General features: G+C 48.7%; 1 protein-coding gene across 2 annotated transcripts in view; it reads right to left on the reverse strand.

Annotated features, from left to right (window-relative positions):
* The window catches only part of ASAP2 (ArfGAP with SH3 domain, ankyrin repeat and PH domain 2), a 154792-nt gene that overhangs the window by 94012 nt on the left and 38313 nt on the right, over window positions 1-22467 (reverse strand). For both annotated transcript variants that reach the window (XM_065890711.1, XM_065890710.1), the window contains exon 2: window positions 6832-6904. In XM_065890711.1, the coding sequence (XP_065746783.1) occupies window positions 6832-6904 (73 nt within the window). The remainder of the gene's footprint in view (window positions 1-6831; window positions 6905-22467) is intronic.

Below are 22467 nucleotides of genomic sequence, written 5' to 3' on the forward strand. Positions count from 1 at the left end.
GCCCATGAAATATTAATACTCTCCTTTTACATATGAGGAAACTGAGGCTCAGAAAGATAAACAACTTTCCCGGCGTCACAGACTTTCTGAGCGGCACCGCCAGCTTTGACTCCAGGGTTCCTGGATCTCAACACCCATGTGCTCTTTCTCCTAAACCACACCGCCTTTCAGAACAGGTCATGGACCTCAGGGCCTGTCATCTAACTGGGGGGCAAAGATCAACAGACATAAAAATATTTATAAAGAGCAAGATTTAAAGAGAGAGCAGAGTCTGCATATTAGATACTCTTTCAGTTTTGGCTGAAAGAAAAATCAAAACTGATTCAACCTCAAAACTCACAATTCAGAGGGGGACTCTGTTCAGCAGAATACCGTCCCCTCCCCACAAAGGTGTCCACTCCTAACCGTGCAGGCAGGGCTACTGGGCCATCTGAGGTCGCAGATGGCATTCAAGTTGCTAATCAGCTCAACTGGAGATGGGAAGATTATCCTGGATCACTGGGTGGGCCCAATGTAATCACACGTCCTTAGATGTGGAAGAGGGAAACAGAAGAGTCAGTGTCTGCTAGGGACTGAACTGTGTGTCACTCCCCTCCTCCCCCCAACCAAATTCATACGTTGAAGCCTTAACCCCCAGTATGATGGTATGTGGGGGGTGGGCCTTTGGGAGATAATGAAGTTTAGATGTGCTTAAGAGGGTAGGGCCCGCTCACTCTAGCATGCCTACGCTCTCCGTCTCTCTCTCTTTCTCCACCACGTGGGGACGCGGTGAGAAGGCGGCTCTCTGCAGGCCAGGGAGACAGCCTTCACCAGAACAAGAGCATGCCGGCACCCTGATCTCAGACTTGCAGCCTCCAGCACCGTGAGACAAATGTCTGTGGTTTAAGCCCCCCCAGGCTGTGGTACTGTTACGGCAGCCCATGCAGACTAAGACAGCGTCAGACTGACAGAGCGTGAGAAAGACTCCACCAGCCACTGCTGGCTTTGAAGATGGAAGGAGACTCGTAGCTGAGGAACTCAGGGGCTTCTAGAAGCTGGAAGGGGCACGGAAACCTACTTGCTTCCAGGAAGGAAGCCAGCCAACACCTTGATTTCAGCCCAGCGAGGCCAGTTTGGACTTCTGACCTCCAGAGCTGTAGGTGAATCCGTGTCATCTGAAGGTGCTCCGTTTGTGCTAATCTGTTACAGCAGTCACAGAAAACTACTACTGCCGCGAGTTAAAGGAGGCTGACACCGCGTCAAGCCTCAGCGTCAAGTCTCAGCTCCATGGAGATAGCTGCGTGGGCCTTCAACAGGCGCCTGGGACAGGAGCGCGTGCGTACAGACCAGGAGCAGGGCCAGACGGAAGACTGTGTGAAAGACACACATACGGCTGTGACACGTTCGTGCAGCAGGGAGCCACCGGTCAGCCTGGAGCAGAGAGAGACCATGGAGGGCAGGGAATTGCTTAGAGATCAGCTGGGGCCAGCCCATGACCAATCAGGACACTCGGCAGAAAAGTCCTGCTGGCACATAAATTAAGGAACATGAGACAGGAAAATGTACACAGCAGTGTGAGGCATAAATACTAAATTATTGTCACTGACCTTTTAATAATGCATAAAACGAGCGTTCTTCCTATGCAAGCAGTCGCCTAAGGATGTTGAACACTCTAATGATGGAACCACTGCGGGGACTTCTCCTGGAACTAACGGCAGTCAGAGCCAGAAGGATGGTAGTTACAGCGCTCCTAACCGAGGTGGTCGCCAGCAGCTCAATCCCTTACTGAATATGCCTGGCTCATTTCCCACATCTAGCTCTAAAGAAGTTTAATCTATCCTTAAATTCCCCCACTAAATATATTCAAAAGAGTGTGCTACTAAAAGCAGTTCTAGAGAAGAGATCCAAAATGCTGTGAACGACGTCAGCAACTCGCAGGAGAAGGGACAGGGCTTCCTCAGGTGACTCTTTTGAAGGAGACAACATTTGCTCTGAAATAAAGACTTCAGGATCAGGATTCTGGCTTAAAAAAAAAATTCAGAATTCACAGCCTTATAATAACTCAAACTTGGCATGATATAAAGATGGGTAAAAGAGGGCCCCCGCAAGGTCAGGCTGACGGTCAGCCTGCTGTGTGTGGTACCTCAGAAAGGACACAGGCTGGTGTCCAAATGCCACGTTAAAATTCCAGAGCAAACGTTTCAACTTCCGAAGCCTCAGTGTCCTCCGATCAAGCAGCAGGATGCCATTTCAAGCAGACCAAAAAGCATGTGCAGAGGGAAGAGGACACGAAACGCGGCATGTTGGGGCAAAAGGCAAGTCGTATCAAAGAAGGGCGCAGAGGGCTTCCCTGGCGGCGCAGGGGCTGAGAATCTGCCTGCCAACGCAGGGGACACGGGTTCGAGCCCTGGTCTGGGAGGATCCCACATGCCGCAGAGCAACTGGGCAAGTGAGCCACAATTACTGAGCCTGCGCGTCTGGAGCCTGTGCTCCGCAACAAGAGAGGCCGTGACAATGAGAGGCCCGCGCACCGCCATGAAGAGTGGCCCCCGCTCGCCGCAACTAGAGAAAGCTCTCGCACAGAAACGAAGACCCAACACAGCCGTTAAGTAAGTAAGTAAGTAAATAAATAAATAAAAAAGAAGGGTGCAGAGAGTTGGGAGGGACTCCGCACAGGTAGCCTGGGTCCAGGTGATGCAAGGAGCTGGGGCCAAATCTGGTCTTCTGCCATGTTTACTAACCCGAGGCTCGCGGTGGGAGCGGTTAAGGGATGCGGTAGTAGTTTCACAGGCAAAGTAATTTGCAAAAGGTTAAGACCAATTCCCCCTCACAATTCGCTTTAGCATATTAAAGTCCTCGGCTAGTCCTGCAGGATGAAAAACCTGTTACCCGTGCTTTAGTCCAATTTCCCTAAAATTCCGGAGCCCACAGAGGCCTTCCCCATCTCTCCCAGGCTCTGGAACGTCACGAACATCAATGTGGACAAGAAACACTGCAGAGTTGTGAGCAGAGAAGCAACACCACTGAGCTGTGTTTTAGAAAATGACTCTGGGGCAGGTAAAGAAGTGAGGTTTATGGCACACGCTCAGCAATACAGGTCAGAAACGCAGATTAGCCACGACTGGTGTTAAATTCGTAAAAGCCAGCTTCCTGACACCAAAGTGCTTACACCTTCCCCTTCTAATGTCTGTTTGCTGAAAACTTCCCATTCCGGGTGCCGGGCCAGCCTCGGGAGCCACTCAAGTCCTTCCTCCAGGCTGGCGGCAGTCACAGAACCAGCGTTTACACGTGACTGCATCTTATTTCTGAGCAGAACAACTTCTCAACATAGGGTTTTAAGATCACTTCTGAACCTGGTCAGAATATGAAACATCCCTTTTATACAAGCCTTAAATTATAAACTCAAAAAGCCCAAGTGAACACAACAAAAAAGAAATCTCTTAAGATCCTTTTTGAAATCTGCTGTTTGTCAACAAAACTGAGCATCCATCTCTTGGTGGTTTCTTTTTTTAAATGTTATTTATTTATTTAATTTTGGCTGTCTTGGGTCTTCATTTCTGTGCGAGGGCTTTCTCTAGTTGCAGTGAGCGCGGGCCACTCTTCATTGCGGTGCGTGGGCCTCTCATTATCACGGCCTCTCTTGTTGTAGAGCACAAGCTCCAGACGTGCAGGCTCGGTAGTTGTGGCTCACGGGCCTAGCTGCTCCGCGGCACGTGGGATCCTCCCAGACCAGGGCTCGAACCCGTGTCCCCTGCACTGGCAGGCAGATTCTCAACCACTGCGCCACCAGGGAAGCCCTCTTGGTGGTTTCTTGACGTCTTGAGGACAGCCTGTCAATGCCAGCACAGTGGGGGCCTCGCAGCAGGGTGGCCGCGTGGCCGCTGACCTCAGCCCTACCCGGCAGGAAGCTGAGCTCCAGAAGCATCCAGAGAACACCGGCAACCCTCTGCCCTCAGGTTCCACTTTGTAAACCGAGAACAAGTCTTTACAACGATCTGCTGTAAAGATGAGCATAAGGTACAGAAAGCCCAAGGTACGCAGGAAGTGTTCAAACACATGAAACAATCATTATTCTTCTTGTCCATCTCCTACTTTATCCAGGAAAAGAGCTTTTCCCGGGGGGTGACCGCCTTTTCGCATACTGCAACACCCATTTCAGCAAATCTCAGTGCTGTATTAAGCGGAGGGAGTTTTATACTCTTGTCTTTGATATTTGCTTTTAAATAGAAAAAAAAATTAATAAAAATTTCCCTACACATTTACTTCCAGTTAGGTGTTAGTCACTGAAAACTGACTCTATTTCCATTTTTCATAAAATCAGTGGTTGTCAGGTAATCAGTTAATATCTATGTACTGGCAAGCTAAGCATGGTGGCGGTTTTTGTTTTTGTTTTGTCACTTGTTTTTAAAAAACTGTAGAGGATAAACAACAAGGTCCTACTGTATAGCACGGGGACTATATTCAATATCCTGTGATAAACCATAATGGAAAAGAATATGAAAAAGAATGTATATATATGTATAACTGGATCACTTTGCTGTACAGCAGAATTTAACACAACATTGTAAATCAACTATATTTCAATAAAATAAAAATTTAAAAAAACTGTAGAGGACTTCGAAGAACATCTAGATGGGGGTTTATCAACCTTGGCATTACTGACATTTGGGGCCAGATAATTCTTTGTTGGGGGCTGTCCTGTTCATCACAAGACCTTCAGCAGCATCCCTGGCCTCTAGCGCACACACACACACATGCACACATACACACACACACACATATACACACACACACACACTCTTCAGCTGTTAATAACCAAACTGGGACAAATCACCCTGGCTGAGAACCATTGATACCCATTCTAACCTAAATGACTGGTTTTCAGACAAGGAAACCAGGGCTAAAAGACGCTAAGTAGGAAATACGTTAATATAAATGTTTCAAACATTACATGAAATTTCTAAAAATCTTATATGTTCTGGTATAATGTTATAAGTCATAATTCTAGTTATTACTTTAAAATGTATATCTCAGAAATAACTAAATTTCCTTGTCAATTGCATTATTATGAACTTTTATCAAATCTTTAACCGTGGTCATTTTTAAGTCTTTTGTCATTTACAGACAGTTCTGGGTGTACTCTGATGCTTTTGCAAAAATGTTCCTATAAAAGGGTTTCATCTTCAAGGAATTCATGGAAAAGACTCTGACAAATACAGGTTTCTGGTAACTGACTATAAGCATTTTCAGAACTCTAATGGAAAACTGATGAATTCATAAAAGTGCCAACGAAAGATCAAGATGAAAAAAAATTAATTACATGGGACTGAGTGAACTGATGAGGAAGATTGTAATTTTTGTGACTTTCTGTTTGAATTAAAAAAAAAAAAAAATCCCACAAGGACCCAGAGGCAAAAAATATACCAATCAATTTTCACTGCAAAGTAAAGGAGCTGTTACAGTGGAGGATTCCTGGACTGAATGTCAATATTATGACACAGTGTGAGTGTGCTTTGTGTTTGGTAACTGCAGTCATTGTTGCTTCTGTTGTGGTCATCCATTTACAATGCTTGGTGTCAGTTTATTTATCTCTTGTAAAAATAAAATACAGTGTGTATGTGTGAAAAAAAAAAGAATAGTTTTGGAGATTTTTGAAATCTGTATGTATTTCTATACCTATATCTGTATCTATTCAAACACACAGTGTGTATCCTTTTGCTCAATGTTTTATCTGTGACATTCATCTATGTGGCTGCATACACTCACAGTTAATTCATTTTCATTCTACACAGTATTCCATTGCACAAGTATGACTTTTTTAATCCATTTAAAAGAAAAAAAAGTAACTTCTAAGTAACTTCTTAGAAGTTACTTTAGTTATGCTAAGTTATGCTACTTTAGTTACGCTAAGTAACTTCTTCCAGGGTATGACAGCCAGCACCACAAACTCCAGGTCCAGAAAGCTTTCACACTTAGTTGGGAACTAGCTCAGTCAAGAACAAATTAAGTCCCTGCTCTTCTTTGCCTTCCCAAACTTATTTCACATTCATTTGGTACTTGTCATAAACAAATTAATATCTGTCTAATCATATTAACATCAATGTAATTGCCATATATAAAATACACAAATAGGGCTTCCCTGGTGGCGCAGTGGTTGAGAGTCCACCTGCCGATGCAGGGGACACGGGTTCGTGTCCCGGTCCGGGAAGATCCCACATGCCGCAGAGCGGCTGGGCCCGTGAGCCATGGCTGCTGAGCCTGCGCTCCACAACAGGAGAGGCCACAACAGTGAGAGGCCCGCGTACCGCTTAAAAAAAAAAAAAAAAAAAAAGTAGCTTCTATCATTAGCAACGTTTTGTGCAGGGAGCAAACCTGCCGCACACGTGCAGCCCGTCATCTTTGGGTCAGAAGTTGCAGTGTTTTTTGTTTTTAACCTATTTATATAAGTCTAGATCAAATATTACTTTGAGCAGTTGATCATGTTTTTATACTTATTAATTTTCCTCCCAGACAAGACAGGCAAGAACTGGGTAAGAGAGAAATGGAAAGGGCATCTGGCATAATTAACAGCACAAACCAAGTACCAGAGGCAGGAGTGAATCCACCGTTCTTAGCCAGCCTGGCAAAGCTGGTCCGCGCAGGGCCGCATCACGCGAGACTCAGCTGCACTTCAGAGAACCGGAAGCACCCATGCTTCTAAAACTTACACATCCCAACTCACCTCTCTAATTTGTATGCCCAGGAAAAGAAGTTTGGTTGATTATTCATTAATGGTTGATTAACATTATGGTATCAGGACTGCAAACACAAAATTTTCCACAAAGAAACCCCCAGGAAAGGATGCATACTCACCCAGCCCAGAAATGTTTATTGCTTTCACGGATTTCTTCATTTTGTAAAGAACCATCCGGTCCACGTCCAAAGCCTAAAATACAGAGAATGTATTCATTAAAACGTGTTTGAGCTTAGATCACAGCTTCAGAGAGCAGCTACAGGAGCGCCATGTGGAGGCCCCTCTGGGGTTGCCTCCGTGGGACCGGTGCTCAGTGTGGTGGGAATGAAGATGGAGCAGGTGGTCCCTAAAAGCCACCACCTTGTCATGTGCCTCATCTACCTGAAGCTCCCGAGCCGCCTCTGCCCTCACTGCCTGCTGGACACCAGCCTTCTGCGGCGAAGCGAGTTAACCTGGACCACCTCTGCTTCCACCAACCCTCAGTTCTCCCCGTGAACCAGCAAGCCCTGGGGGTGTGCCAGCCTGCCGGGGCCCGTCCCCCGCATAATCAAACAGACACACTTCCTAATGTTCTCCTCTAAAGGCACACACCTGTTCGCCACTGTATCCTCAGCACCCAGCAGAGAGCCTGGCAGAGAACAGGACTCAAAACAGCTCAGAAAATGACCATGAGACTAGCAAGACTGGCAGGACTCCAATCCAGACAACGGTTGTCCCTGCTGAGCCCAGAAACAAGGGGCAGCCACTGAAAGCTTCTTACTCTTAGCAGGCGGGAGGTGAAGGTCATGCAGGCCCCAGTGAGAACAACGGGGCAGGCAGGAAGTGGATTCAGGGAAAGGCTACCCAAAGGTGAGGGTCCGGTCGGGACCCACAGACGGAAGCTCAACGCAGGGCAGCAGACATGCTGGAAAAGTCAGGGAGTGGCCTTCGAGATCGACTCTGCCACTCTCAACCAAGTTTTAGTACTCCAGCTGCCGGCCCTCCCACAGATGACAGAGTAATCTTCTGTCCACAGGGGTCTGGCTCAGTTGCACTGAGAGAAATGGGAACTGGGGGTAGTCAGATGCCTCAGTGTGGAAGGCCGATGGCAGAGGAAATGCCCTTTATCACACAGCTGAACTCTGACAAATTCCCTCCCATGTTACACTGTGGGGCACACCCCTCCCTGATCACTCACTGCAGGAAGCCTTGTAAAAATGCCACCAGATGGAAACTGTACCCTTGTCATTAAAGGCACGCACTGTTTCCTGAACTCAGGAAAGAGAAGATGAACAGTAACTGTTGGTTTTCTTTTTTTTTTTTTTAATTTATTTTATTTTTGCTGTGTTGGGTCTTCGTTTCTGTGCGAGGGCTTTCTCTAGTTGTGGCAAGTGGGGGCCACTCTTCACCGCGGTGCGCGGGCCTCTCACTATCGCGGCCTCTCTTGTTATGGAGCACAGGCTCCAGACGCGCAGGCTCAGTAGTTGTGGCTCACGGGCCTAGTTGCTCCGCGGCCTGCGGGATCCTCCCAGACCAGGGCTCGAACCCGTGTCCCCTGCAATGGCAGGCAGATTCTCAACCACTGCGCCACCAGGGAAGCCCTAACTGTTGGTTTTCTAGTCTATTATGAGGAGCTTAGAAGTACAGGTGAGGTGGGCGGTAGAGGTGATTTTTAATTAAAATTACAAGAGGGAAAAGCAATTACCTCGCCACTCAAAAACACACCCCTCATTACAGTATGTATTTACAGATAATTAAGGTTGAACTTGGTCAGGAGAAGTTAAAATGATTAAGACTGAATGCTGGAAAAAGTCTCTGTCAATTATATATAAAAACAGCATGGGAATTTTAGAACAAAAATAATAAAACTCTAGAGTCTCAAGGAACCAAAAGTTTCTACCAATCAGGCTGAGACTTCCAACCAGATCATGCACTCACCCACACCCTGCCCTCTGCAAAATCTACCTAAACTTAGGAGAAGGAAAAAAAGCTGCAACTGTAACCAGAAAGCTTAGGAGAAGGAAAAAAAAGCTGCAACTACAGCCAGAATTTGTGTGTAAAAACTATAAACAAGCAAAAATCTAATAGACAATACGGCCCTAAGTAGGAACTGCGCAAAAGCCTACGTCTGGCCAAAAACCTCATTAATTCTGAGGACCTAGACCACAGCTGACCTTTAGTTTACAAAGCAAATTTCAGGGAGTAAATTCATCCCATAAACAAGACTGTAGGGATGTGTCACAGATATTTCAGAGGAAAATAAACAACTGTCTTCAACCACTTTAAAAGCATCTCTTTTTATCCCCTAAACTGTTATATTAATAGCCACGGTTCTTATTTATTCATGGAAGCAGCTCTCCTCCAAGTCCACGGCTGGTCTGGGATCCTGTGCAGCGTGGGAAAGGATGGCCTGCCTGGGAGGACGCTCACACTTTTCCTTTTCAGACCCGTGCTGTCCAGGATGGTAGCCACTGGCCACAGAGGAATATTTAGAGTAAAATTTAGAGTAAAATTAAAATGTAATAAAATTTATTAGCCAGCTCCTCAGTCTGGCTACCTTTCTCAAGAGCTCCAGCCACGTCTCATGTACTGTTTCTAAGCACACCCCGCTTCATGCTTCTCCTCTGTACCTGCATCCCTCTGTGTGCCATCCCCCAGGGCTACCCCGTAAAGCACTGGTAGCCCCTAGGGGGTCCGTTCCCTCTTCCCTCCATGCGACACTCCTGTCTCCCTTTGAAGGGCTGCCTCAAGTCTTTGTTCCCAGGGCCCTACAGGGACCCACATCTGGCACGGAGGCACCTACATCCTGATGCTGGCCCATGGGGCCAAAACTGCAGTCTGTCTGAGATGAACCTTGAGCATCCAGAGTCCACAAGCCACTTCTGTCCCTCGGTCTGTTTTCATACAGCCATGCACTAAGGATCTGTACAGATGAATATTTCCAATCCATGTGATGATGGGGTGATGGAGAATACTAACTCTGAACAACCAATTAAGAGAAAGGTTTGGGGCTTCCCTGGTGGCGCAGTGGTTGAGAGTCCGCCTGCCGATGCAGGGGACACGGGTTCGTGCCCCGGTCTGGGAGGATCCCACATGCCGCGGAGCGGCTGGTCCTGTGAGCCATGGCCGCTGAGCCTGCGCGTCCGGAGCCTGTGCTCCGCAACGGGAGGGGCCACAGCAGTGAGAGGCCCGCGTACCGCAAAAAAAAAAAAAAAAAAAAGAGAAAGGTTTGTACATCAACTATACTTCAAATAAACAAATAAATAATGAAAAAAGAGAGAGAAATGTTATCCCCCCAGAAAGAATTCCACTCTTCTATGGACCTAGAGTCTGTCACATAGAGTGAAGTAAGTCAGAAAGAGAAAAACAAATACCGTATGCTAACACATATATATGGAATCTAACAAAAGAAGAAAATGGTTCTGAAGAACCTAGGGGCAGGACAGGAATAAAGATGCAGACGTAGAGAATGGACTTGAGGACACGGGGAGGGGGAAGGGTAAGCTGGGACTAAGTGAGAGAGTAACATTGACATCTATACACTACCAAATGTAAAATAGATAGCTAGTGGGAAGCAGCTGCATAGCACAGGGAGATCAGCTCTGTGCTTTGCGACCACCTAGAGGGGAGGGAGGGGATATGGGGATATACGTACGCATATGGCTGATTCACTATGTTTTACAGCAGAAACTGCCACAATATTGTAAAGCAAGTATACTCCAATAAAGATATTTTAAAAAAAATTCCACTCTTCTTAGTAGACCTGCATTACCAAAAAGATTATACTCCATTACTATCATTATTATATTTTAATTTTCATTAAAAAAATTTGTGGAAATTTCTTTTCTCTCTTATTATGTAAGGATGTACATAATTTTGCCTCAATTTTGCCTCTAGGCCTGAAAATCCTAAATATTTTAGGCCCACAAAGCCTAAAATATTTACTATCGGGCCCTTTGCAGACAAAGTCTGCTGACCCCTGACCTGAGGATCCACACAAACGTTCCTCCTGCACCGTCAGCCAGCCCTGCTGCTCCTGCCCTGGACTAGAGGCGACAACACAGGGCCAGCTTGGTCCCTAGCACCCTAAGGTCACAATTTGGGCCAGCAAGGGTGGGGAGGGCCTGGCTTATTCTTGGAATCCAGAGATTCTGCCCTGGAGGGGACAAGAGGACAGCTGACCACAGGCCTCCCCATTTGGGCCACGACCCATGACTGTCCCATCTCCTCTCCCTTTGTTCCTTGCATGAAAGGCCAAATGGAGAAGAAATGACAGAAAACCAAATAACAAAACAATGCCCAGACCTGTGCCCCAAGGACAGCTTTGCCAAGAAAGTCATACAGATATTTAGATGGTGGCTTTGCCTCAGCGCACATTTGACTTAACTTTTGAAGTAACAGAGAATGGTAACGACAGTGTCAAATATTTCCAGACCACTTTTGGGAAGCACAGAAATGCAATGTGGCCTGCAGGCTCGGTTTAAAGTGAGGGCAATAATGGATCGACCTCCTCCTGGGAATAAAGCAGAGGCCCAGAGAACAGCAGGTGTCATGAAGAATTAAGATCAAATAAATAGGCAAGCTAGATCACAGCTGTGCGAAACGTGTGCCTAAGGACAAACACGGACACACTTTGGTATTACCTAATAATATTGAAGTTACTCATAGTATGTGAATATTTGCACCGGAAGATACATACAACGATGTTCATGACACGCTTCCAAGTAGCTGAAAACTGGACAAACCCAAATGCCTGTCAACAGGAAAATAGATGAACTGTTGTGTATTCACATAACAGAACGTTACACAGCAATGGAGATGAACAATCTTTACCCACCCAGAACACAAATGAAACTTCACAAAAATATTAAAGACGCAAGTTGCAAAAGTAAACGTGCACTATAATACCATAAAGTTGTTTTAAAAAAACAGACGAAATTATGGGACTTCCCTGGTGGCGCAGTGGTTAAGAATCTGCCTGCCAATGCAGGGGACAAGGGTTCCATCCCTGGTCCGGGAAGATCCCACATGCCGCAGAGCAATTAAGCCCGCGAGTCACAACTACTGAAGCCCACGCACCTAGAGCCCGTGCTCCGCAACAGGAGAAGCCACCACAATGAGGAGCCCGCGCACCTCAATGAAGAGTAGGCCCCGCTCGCCACAGCTAGAGAAAGCCTGCGCGCAGCAACGGAGACCCAATGCAGCCATAAATAAATTAATTTTAAAAAATAAAAATAGACAAAATTAGATTATGTTTAGGGATGTAGATTATGTTTAAGGATGTAGATGTTGCTGAGAAAAAAATGGGAAAGAGCCCCGAATGCCTAACCTAGGAGAATAACCACACAAACTATAGGGCACTCCTACGATTCAAGTCCAGACAGTCGTTAGTATCACCGATGCCCGCTGGGTCACACTACGTGAAAACGTGGAGTGCAGAAAGAACGCAGACTATGTACAAATGCCCATGTTAACAAAGGAGAGCCCTGAGGTAAGTAAAGTTGAAGAACCAAGTACCCACAGGCACCCCACGGATCCTCTCCCTGGAGAGGTCAGCCCCCAACACAGCCCCCGCTAGATCACTAAAGTAGAGAAACGTTTCCTACGTTTCCTACAGATGATGTGACTGCCAGCTTTATAAAAATGCTTCACGTCCTGATTTTTACTAGGGGGGAAAGCTACTGGGAGATCTGGGGGAGCTGAAAAGGGAAAGGCAAATTTTGGCAGAACAGCTACAACCCACCAGAAGCAAAGAAAGGCACCCCCAGCCTCCCCGGCCCTGGTGCCCTGTTCCCGGGGAGACGAAGGGCAGGGGGAGGGCCTGGCCTGGGTCCCCCGACCCTCCCATAGTGCTCTGCTCCCTGGGGCTGACAAGAGAGCCTGGATGCAAGCAGGAAACGGGTGATCTCAGGAGACTAATCACAAACAGAATGGACCTTATCCCAGAAGGTGCTAACACACCCCTGGCAGGAAGTGGGAGGGAGGCGGTGCGGGCGCTGCGCCAGATGCAGCACCGCAGGCCTGGTGATGCAGGAGAGGCTGGGAAGGAGACCTTCAGCTGAGAGCGAGGCCAGCCTTCCACATCTGCCCCAGTCCCAGAGGACAACGTAATCACAAGCCAGGCTGATTTCCCCAGGAAACGAGGCTCAAGCCACATGGACTCCACTTTGGTAACATAAACAGGGGGGAGAAGGCTGGAGATGGCCGTTTTCTTTCCAAGCCCCACACGCAGACGAGGAGAGCGAAGTGAGACTTCCGCCAACCACATCCACTCTGTGGGCCATGTCCCTACCCTCACCCCATCTAGCACACTGAGCCCCACCATTCCCACTGGGCCCTCGACGGGGGCCTTCCTGAGGTCAACTGGCTGCCACATTTGTGTCTTATATATTCTTTCAAAAAGTGCATCTCGTAACTGACCAGACTTTAAGCAACGCATGCATTGAAAATGGGAAAACCCATCATCCCATTCAATCTCCTAATCCCCTCCTAACACCCACGTCTCTAAGTCCACGATGTCACCTACAGGAAGACACCAGAAAGAAAAGAACCCAACAGAATGGGATCTTAGTTCTGGCCCCTCAGTGCTGTCCTGTTGGAGAATAGTGCAGAAGTTAGAAATCACTGGCTTTAGAATTGGACAGCCAGGCTCCACTTACTAGCAGCACAGTCTCAGAAAACTACTTCATCTCCCTGACTCGGTTTCTTCATCTGTAAGTTGGGAATAATAATATCTGCCTCCTAGGATAAGGTCATCAACATATACAGGGTCTGGCATATTGCAGGCACTCAATAATCAGTAGCCGTTGTCAGTGTCTTCCGGCTCTCAGAGGGTCTAAAACTACACCACACTTATGACCAAGTAAGGTAGCTGCTCGGAAACACCATCACCCCAGTACTGTCCCAATCAATAGGATAAATATTTTCAGGTCTGATAATGGTTATGATAACAAGCGGAAATAACTCAGAAAAAAACACTTTTGTAGCTCTTGCCAGCCTTTCACTTCCACATGCATCCGTTTCCTTCCATCACTTTAAATTCTCCAAAACTTTTCCTGGTGTGTTTCTGACTCTAAATGGGTATCACGACAAAGGCAGGGCCACATGACTAGTGGTAGCATAGGGTGCTCTGGGCCATATCAGCTTTAACGTTTAGGGAGAGGAGTGTGGAATCCCAGGTCTGAAGTGCAAGGGGGTGGTGGGCACCTGGTATCAGTCTGTCCCCGCCCCGCACAGACCCCCAGGCATCAGGAACCCCACTCACAAAGCAAGGCCTCTAGGCGGGCTGGCCGCTCTCACACCTGCAGGGACCACACCAAGCTCTGCCCATCCTCTGCTCACAAAGGGCCGCACTCTTAAGTTGGACGAGGAGAGCGCCCCTTACACACGACTCCCTGTGCTTCCTTTAAGCCCCTTTCCACTAAGCTCATCCAGGTGCATGGGCACACCTGCCCAGACTACCTGTGTAACCAGCCTGGGGCTTCAGAACCTTCCCAGGGGCCGAGGGCGTGGGTAATGAAGGCGGTGGCGGATTTGCCACCATCTGCATTCCCCAGGGTTACACAATCTACTCCTGAGCTCTTCAAGAGGAAGATTAGATAAGACATGGCTAGCCTGCCATGTGTTGATCTTCCACTTCTTGGTTCCTGCCTCCCATCCCAAAGACCTGGAGCCCTGCCCTGCGATTGAGTGGAAAGTAGGGAGGAGGGAAACCCAGAGTGAGGAAGGGAGACCAGAGGAAAGAAGGAGCCAGCAGGCTGGTTGAGGCCCCAAAGCTGCCTGCCACACACAGAGCCACCCTCTAAACACAGCAGAGGGAGGTTTCTGAAAGGAGGTGAAAATGCAAATAAGGCCAACGTGCTACCTGGATCCCGTGGTGCCCCTCCTGCTTTACCCCCAGAGTCTCGGCGCCTGTCCTCCATCCACACGCCCCGCCGATCCCCAAGGCTGCACGTCTAGGAACTAACCTTTTATTTTTCTGCAATTCAAGTAGTGCAGGAATGGGGGGAGAGAAAGATAAACTGGGGAGGCCAGGCGCGCGTGGGAACCACCCAGGCATCTTCCTGCCCCAGACCACGCACCCTGCACCCCACTTCATCCTCGTGAGCCCGGCTTATTGTGAGAGCACCGCTGGAGTAGAGAGCATGGCTGAGCACACAGAGCTGGGCTTTAATTCCCGCATCTCCACACACGAATGACTCCATCCCTGGGCCTCAGCTTCCACATCCCTAGAATGGGGCGACAACGTCTACTCGATATGGCGACTGTGAAGATTACACCACACGGGTGAGCACTGCCCAGCAGTTGGAGAGCATCCGCGTCGACCTGAGGACCCTTCCCCTCCCACCGCCCCGGCAGCTGGCACAGCACAGCACAGCAGGCAGCAGCGCGGCTGGTCACTGATCGGCACAGACCCACGGCTGCCGCTGGACCTGGCGGCTACCCTGGAGCGGCCTGCTCCAGCTCTCCTGCGGCCGCGCCCTGTCCACATACGGTGAGAACAACAGGGGCCAAGGGGGCGCACCTACCGGGAGCCCACGCCAACCCCCAGACCGCACTGCGGATACCCAGCCCCCCAGGACCCTGCATCCACAGCCTTGGTCTGAGTGGGCTTCTTCCCCAGGGTGCCCCACCCTAGACTCAAAGGGTGGCCATCTGCGGGAAGAGATGGACAGAGCTTGGACGTACACTAGACACACATGCTGGGAGCGAAGCTGGAGGAGCCCAGAGGTGCGAAAGCATCAAGCCCGCCCCGAGCCCTGGCGTTGTACATGGGGCTCCCGGCACCAGGGAGCCTAGAGTGGTCTACACCAGGTGCCCACCGCTCCCGTGCCCTGCAGAACCGGGCCCCACACTCCTGCTCCGTTTAACCCAGGCCGCGCAGAATGCTTCAGGGGTGCGAGAGCCGAGATGATGGTCTGGGGAAGCTCGGCATCGGCACCCGCAGCCTGGAGCATGGCAGGGCCGCTTCACACGCCGGGCATCAGAAGAGCTCATTCAAAGAAACGAACCCTCCGCTAAACACACGCACAGAAGACTGCTTCCACGGGGTCGGAAGGCCGGGCATCCACAAACTGCGCCCAGCGGGGAGCAAAGCGGGGACCAGAGAAGAGGAGCCGCTGGGAAGCAGGGGAGAAGGTGCGGAGCTGAAGCCGTGGCGTGGACAGAAATGGGGGACTGGCCAGGTAAGGGAAGCGAGACAGGGTGACATTCCAGAGGAGCGAGCAGCCCGGCAGGAAGAGCAGGCCACAGAGCCAGGCAAGGCGGCAGGATGAGGCTGGACATGGGGGCGGGGAGGGGGCGGGGAGGGCAGGTCCCTGTCACTGAGGGGCAGCGGGGGAGGGCGGGACGGGCAGCCAAAGGCAAGAGTAGCTCTCAGCTGGCTGACGCGGCTTCTGAGGGTCATTAAAGGCTGTCTATTTTCAGCATCTGGGGATGTGAGTATTTCTCCCCAAGGAAGGGCTCTTGACCATTCGTTTTATTCTCTTTGTTCTCCATCCAAAGAAAAGAAAACTCTAAACCCCAGTAACAGAACAAGAGGGAGAGCAAGGGGCTGGTTCCCTCTGCCTAGGGGAGAGGCCCCCTCCGGCCCGCACAGGGGGGCCACACGGCAGACCCCGCCCCTCTGACAGGACACGTGCCCGCTGCGTGCTGCAATCCCCAGGGAACTCCTAATGCGGAGTCCTGAAAACAGACACTGCATGCAGTGGTGCAGTGTCTCACAGCAGACATGGTTTCTGCGTTTCTCAGACCAGAATGCTATCTGCTTTAAAGCTAATACGCAAAGCATTTATTTACTATCTTTCAAGAAAAGCAGAGATACAAATGTACTGTTTCTTAAGAAACCTGAGGAAGCTCCAAGAGTACACAGATGTTCTGCTGGTCGAAGCCACGCAGCCCAGGCATCTGGGAAGGTCTCCATTTATCACAGTGACTGGAATGATGGATTGTGCAAAACAAGGGGTGAGCATGGTGGCCGGCAAAAGGCACCATCCAAGCTCTGTCACCTACTCATACTGTAGCCTTAGACGAGTCACCTCTCCTCCGAGGTGCCAGACGTAAAATTCTGTGCAACTCTTGTCTTTAAGACAGTTTGCATTTCATCTATCTTTCCAAGGAGGGACTACAATTGTATTCAAATACATGTGATGTAATGGATTAATTTTCCAGGGTAACTAAGAGTCCTGCCCAAGACTCTCAACAGAATCAATTAATGACTAGCTATTAACACTGGGAATAATCAGTCCTATTCCAAACGTAAAAACAAATATTTGGTAATGGAAAAAGGTAATTTTTAACTAAAAATTTTGTATTTCCCTGGCTTGGACTTCTCACAATAGGAAGAAATGTAAAGTGTGTGTCAGTACAACTTACCAGAAGGTCAAAATACCAACGTGGAGATACCAGCAGTCGTGTTGCCGGTGGGAGTGATACTAAATGTCTCACATCTGTACAGCACTTTCAACACAAAGTGCTTTTACATATACTATGGCTGGTGATCCTCAAACACAGGTAATATTATCATAACAAGGCCACAGAAGTAATGATAAAACCAAGATGCCACCTTTGTAATTTCTTTTAGTTCAAAAAAAATACTTCGACGGTATCTTAGCCTGTTATTCTTTCTGACATCATGTGCTGTTTCCTTAGTCTGTTCAAGGTAAACAACTGTTAAAAAGTCAAGAAACAACAAACCAAGAAAATAAAGCAGTTTTCATTTGAGGGGAAAGTTTTTCTTTAAAGTTGCAGCCATTGCATAAAGCTTATTAAGCAGCTATTCTGTTCACATCGCTGTGTGAGATTTGGTTCATACCACTGCAAGAACAGTCCCTGCTTTCAAAGCCTTAAAATTTCCTGAGGCAACTGGGATCTCTCAGAAACGAAGCCCCAGGGAATAAAGCCAGGCCTAGCAGCTCCTCCAGGACAGGACCCCTGACTTCTCATCTCTGAATCTCCACACCCAGCACAGTGCCTGACACCTGTAAACGCTCCACGAACATGGACTAAAACACACTCATCATCGAGCCCGGCTAACAGGGAAAGGCTTCCTGCGGAAGGTAAACACAGTCACACCCTGGAGACAGTGGCAGTTGTGAGAAGGTGGAGGAGCCCCCCGGCAGGCAGATGACACAGTCAAACAAGCAGGTCTGGGCAGGGCAGGACAATCGCCAAGGGACAGTCACGATGTGTCCCACTCACTCGTTCAATGGCTTCTTAGAGTAGATTTAAAAGGTATCTTACTAGAATACAAATTGCTCAAATATATACCATCACATCCTATAAACGGGGTCAACGAAACCATGAGGCTGTTTTCATTCATTGGAAATACGCCGTGCGGATGCCGGTGGCCTGTACTTGCGCGTCAGTGTTCTTTCAGTTACAAGATGGAGAAAACTCTGAATTGCACATATAAATAGAAACAGATGGTCGGAAACATTTTTAAAAACAGGCCAAGATATTCTTTATTGAAACTAATTCAAAAGCTCTGAAATAGTACGAAATTTGTTTCAACTCTCTATCACTGACAGCATCTAATATCTTCTTGCCCTCCTTATCTCAGATATGTTAGACAACAAGCACCTGAAACTTACAGTAACACTAAACCCATGTCAATATTGTCATGGCATCATGGGTGGAACACTAATTTCTTCTTGCACGGCTGCCTGCTGCTTTGCCTGACGTTCAACTAAAGGTGGCCCAGGCACGCACGCACATACATACACACACACACACACACACACACACACACGTCCCGAACACCAACTTTAACATCCTGGTGCCTGTGCTGCTGTGCTATTTTTTTCTATCTTGATCACCATAGAGCCATGCTTAGCACATAGCTAGCACTCGATAAATATTCACTAAATGAATTAATTGTGCTGCCAGGACAATCGCTTCTCCAGGGACCCTAAAACAGCTCTTCTCCTCCTGCCTTCTCCGCGAACCTGTCTGATCTGTAAACGTGTCGTTGATTAGGAAGGCTGCCTGCAACGGTCATTCCATGAATCCGGGTCCACACGAGTTCCTTCATCTAAACAGCACTAAAAACAGTATCACTGTAGAGCTACGTCACTGGAGCAATGCCAGCTTATGAGAGTCTTCCTCAACACCTGCCGAGCTCCCTACCGACAGGCACACAAATAAATAAGTGAATTTGCACCCCTCATCAAGAGTTCAAAATGTTCCAGGTATATCACCACACTGCTAGGAGATGCAAACATTATAGCGTAAATCTTGGCTTTTGAAAACTTTTTAACAAGAGTAAACACTGAAGATAACCAACTTACATGGTGTAAGTACCCACATATAGATCAAAGAAGCTATACAGTGGCCAATAAGGACATGAGAAGATGCTGAACATCATTATCAGAGAACTACAAATCAAAATCTCAGGGAGAGGGACTTCCCTGGTGGTCCAGTGGTAAAGAATCCGCCTTCCAGTGCAGGGGACGCGGGTTCGATACCTGGCCAGAGAACTGAGATCCCACATGCCACAGGACAACTAAGCCCGCACCACAATCACTGAGCTGGCATACCTCAACGAGAGAGCCAACGTGCCGCCAACTACAGAGCCCACGCACCCTGGAGACCGTGCATCACAACTAGAGAGCCTGCGTGCCTCAACGAAGATCCCACAACTAAGACCCAATGCAGCCAAAAATAAAATAAACATGTATACACACACACACACACACACACACACACACACAGCCAGACACAAAAGGCTACATGCCGTGTGATTCTGTTTTGTTTTCAAAATTATATGAAATTCTACCAAAGACAAAACTATAGTGACATAAAGCACATCGATGACTGTGCAGGGCCAGGAGAGGAGGAACTGGAGGGCTGACCTCAGAGGGGCACGAGGTGACGGGACTCCTATTATTATGACTGTAGTGGCGGTTATATGACTGATACATGTGACAAAACTCATTGAACTGCATGCTTAAAACTGGTGAATTTTACTCTATGTGGATTATACCTCAGTTAAGCTGATTTTTACAACTAAAACAATAACACAAAAACTTGACTATGTTTCTTTCCTAACTTTCCGTCCCATTTATTTCTTTCAAATGGCTGTTCTCAGTCCCTTAACTTGAAAAACAATGTTCAAGTCCCTAAATGTCTGGCCTCTGGATTCCCTCGTGACTGTTCCTTCACTCTCAGGACACTATTAAACACCACGGTTTACCTGAGGACAGACTGAGGCCGAGTGGAGCACAGGATCCTTTTGAGGGCTGGAGTGAACTACGGAAGCTCGGGGTAGCTGATGCAGGACTGCATGATGCCTCAACTCATCAAGTACCTTCCAAAGGCCGTTAAGATAGATTTCTCTGTATTCACCGGTTCCTCAATTACTTAAACTCGAATGCAGGTCCAGCATCATGGCCTCGGGCATCTGTCTGCCCCACCTGCCCCAATGCCCGCTCGCAACAACAGCGCTGGTCAGCGTCTATGCAGGGAGCGTTACTGGCTGTCTCACACTGAGTACGGCTCTGCTTCCAGCCCTTCCCTGAGGGATGTGTTCTGCAGGCTACACTCAAACGTCTCCCTGTCAGTATGTCCCAAGCACGTGGTCTGGCTCGTTACAGAAAACTGATGAAAGAAACTCGATGAACTACATATGTTAATTTCTGGGAAAAAAAATTTTTTAAAGGAAAGGAAAAAATGAGAGATGCTGCCTCTCGCACCTCCTGTTCCTAAAGTCCTTCAGCTCAGCCCAGGCCCGTCCGCGGTCCTCTTAGGTGCAGGCTTCCTCCCTGCCAGTTCCCTTACTGGACAGGCAGCGGCTAATCTCCCAGCCACCCTACTCTCCGTCACAAAGCTGAAGGTCCCCAGGAGAGACGTCCGTCCCCACAAATTCAACAAGGTCGGTGCCCCCACTGTTCCTTTCACCTCCTCCCACGGGTCACCGAATCCCAGCACTCACCAGCTGGGACGGGGGGGAAAGGGAAAATCAGGTGAGGTGTCAAGGACAAAATGCACATGTTACCTCTAATCATTAAACAGACGAAACCCACTCAGCAGATACTGAGGACAAGCGGTTCTTCTGAGAACTTCTCTGCCCAGGGCCCTGCAGCACCGTGCTTTCAGCACCCACCAGGAGGGCAGTGTCCCCCTGCCTGCCCCCTGCAGAGTGCCCCGAGCACAGGAGGTGGGAGTCAGGTCCCCTCTCACCCTCAGCCTAGTTCTCAGGACCTCGGCTCCTTTCTCTTCAAAATAAGTGACTTGGTGAAAAGCCACAGGGCTCACATCCCTTCACAGAATAAAACTCTGTGATGACAAAGAGAGCTGCTTCCCACCATCTGACCACGTCCCTCTTTTGCCTCTATCTCCACAATCGCTTTATCAACCCTCCACACCCTGTTCCTATCGGACAACTGTTCCCTGAAGAGCCGTGGGCGTTCCCGCCTGCCCCACTCCCCCACTGTCCTCTTATTAAAATCCTCCAGAGCCCTCAGAATCCACCAAGATGCCACCCTCCCTGAGAAGCCTTCCCATCCCCCCGTTCTCCCCAAATCCCTGATCCTACCTCTTGGAGAAAACCTACCTTCACCCTGCCTTGTTTTATTGTTCATTGGTGAAAAATTGTCTTCCCCACTAGATGCCAGGTTTCTTGAGGGTAAGGCACGTGTCTTACCTACTTCTGACCCCTACAATGCTGGGCTCGGTGCTTTGCTCATGGATGGCCCAAGATGGCTGCATTTGATTTAATCTCTATGGCCCCTTTCACCTCCAGCAGTTATTGTTTGATCCTATGAGCCAGGTTAACTGGAAGAGATGCAACATCTCAGAGGCGGAGAGGCGGCCCCTCCATCCTGGCTCTGATTTATAGGTCCTGAGCACCACAGCCCACCCCTGTTCCTCTCTTAGGCGCTGACTGCTTTCAACTGTGTCTGATGGCTATCTGTGGACTCAGTTTAAACAAAACCCCACCACACTGTATTCTTCTTGGGGGCCAGGCAACGTGTCCCCCATCCTTTTATACCAACTGTGGAATGGGAAACCACTTTATGCATTCCAGAGCTTGTTACGTGATTAAGACCGAGGCCTTGATCGCTGCACGGGGCCCCGGGTCTGACATCCCCACAGTTGTGCATGGCTCTGGGCGTTGCCAGAACTCCAAGGTTCTAGAAACGACGGCGCAATGAGCCTGCTTTGGATTTCTTGTTCCTTCCCCCTGCCCCTAATGTCTGTGGTCAAACACCACAAGCTGAGTTATTAGTAACAACTACCATGTGTGTAGCATACCTTACAGATTACAGAATGCTATTCAACAAACCTTAAATGCCCACTGTGTCAGGCAGCATGCTAAATGCTAAAAATGATGAGGAAGGAGTTTCAGCCCCAAGAAGACCACGTGTACCATTTCAACTTCAATAACAACCCTAGAAGGCAGTTAGCATAGGTGCCATTTCCCTCATTTTACAGATGGTGAAACTGAGGCTCAAGACATGAAGTAAAATTGCTAAGTAAGAAAAACAGTACAGAAGGGAAGAGATATAAACTCGGATGTGACCCCCGACTCCGGCCTTCCCCCCACCACGGTGCGCAGCCTGACGTGCCTGCGCTCTCTTCACAGACCACGAGCACAACCAGCCCAAACAGGAACCCAGAAGGTCGGCAGAGTGGTTTCCAGGGCACCCCTCTGTGACCAGGGCCCTCAGGCATCCCCTGCAGAGAAGCAGCACAGCCAGCTCGACTCAGCCCACGGGCTCCAGCCTCACACAGCGTCCACCTTCTGGGCTCCACGGCACCGCCTGCGCTGCTCCATC

Source organism: Phocoena phocoena, chromosome 14 (assembly GCF_963924675.1).
Source record: "Phocoena phocoena chromosome 14, mPhoPho1.1, whole genome shotgun sequence".
NCBI lineage: Eukaryota > Metazoa > Chordata > Mammalia > Artiodactyla > Phocoenidae > Phocoena > Phocoena phocoena.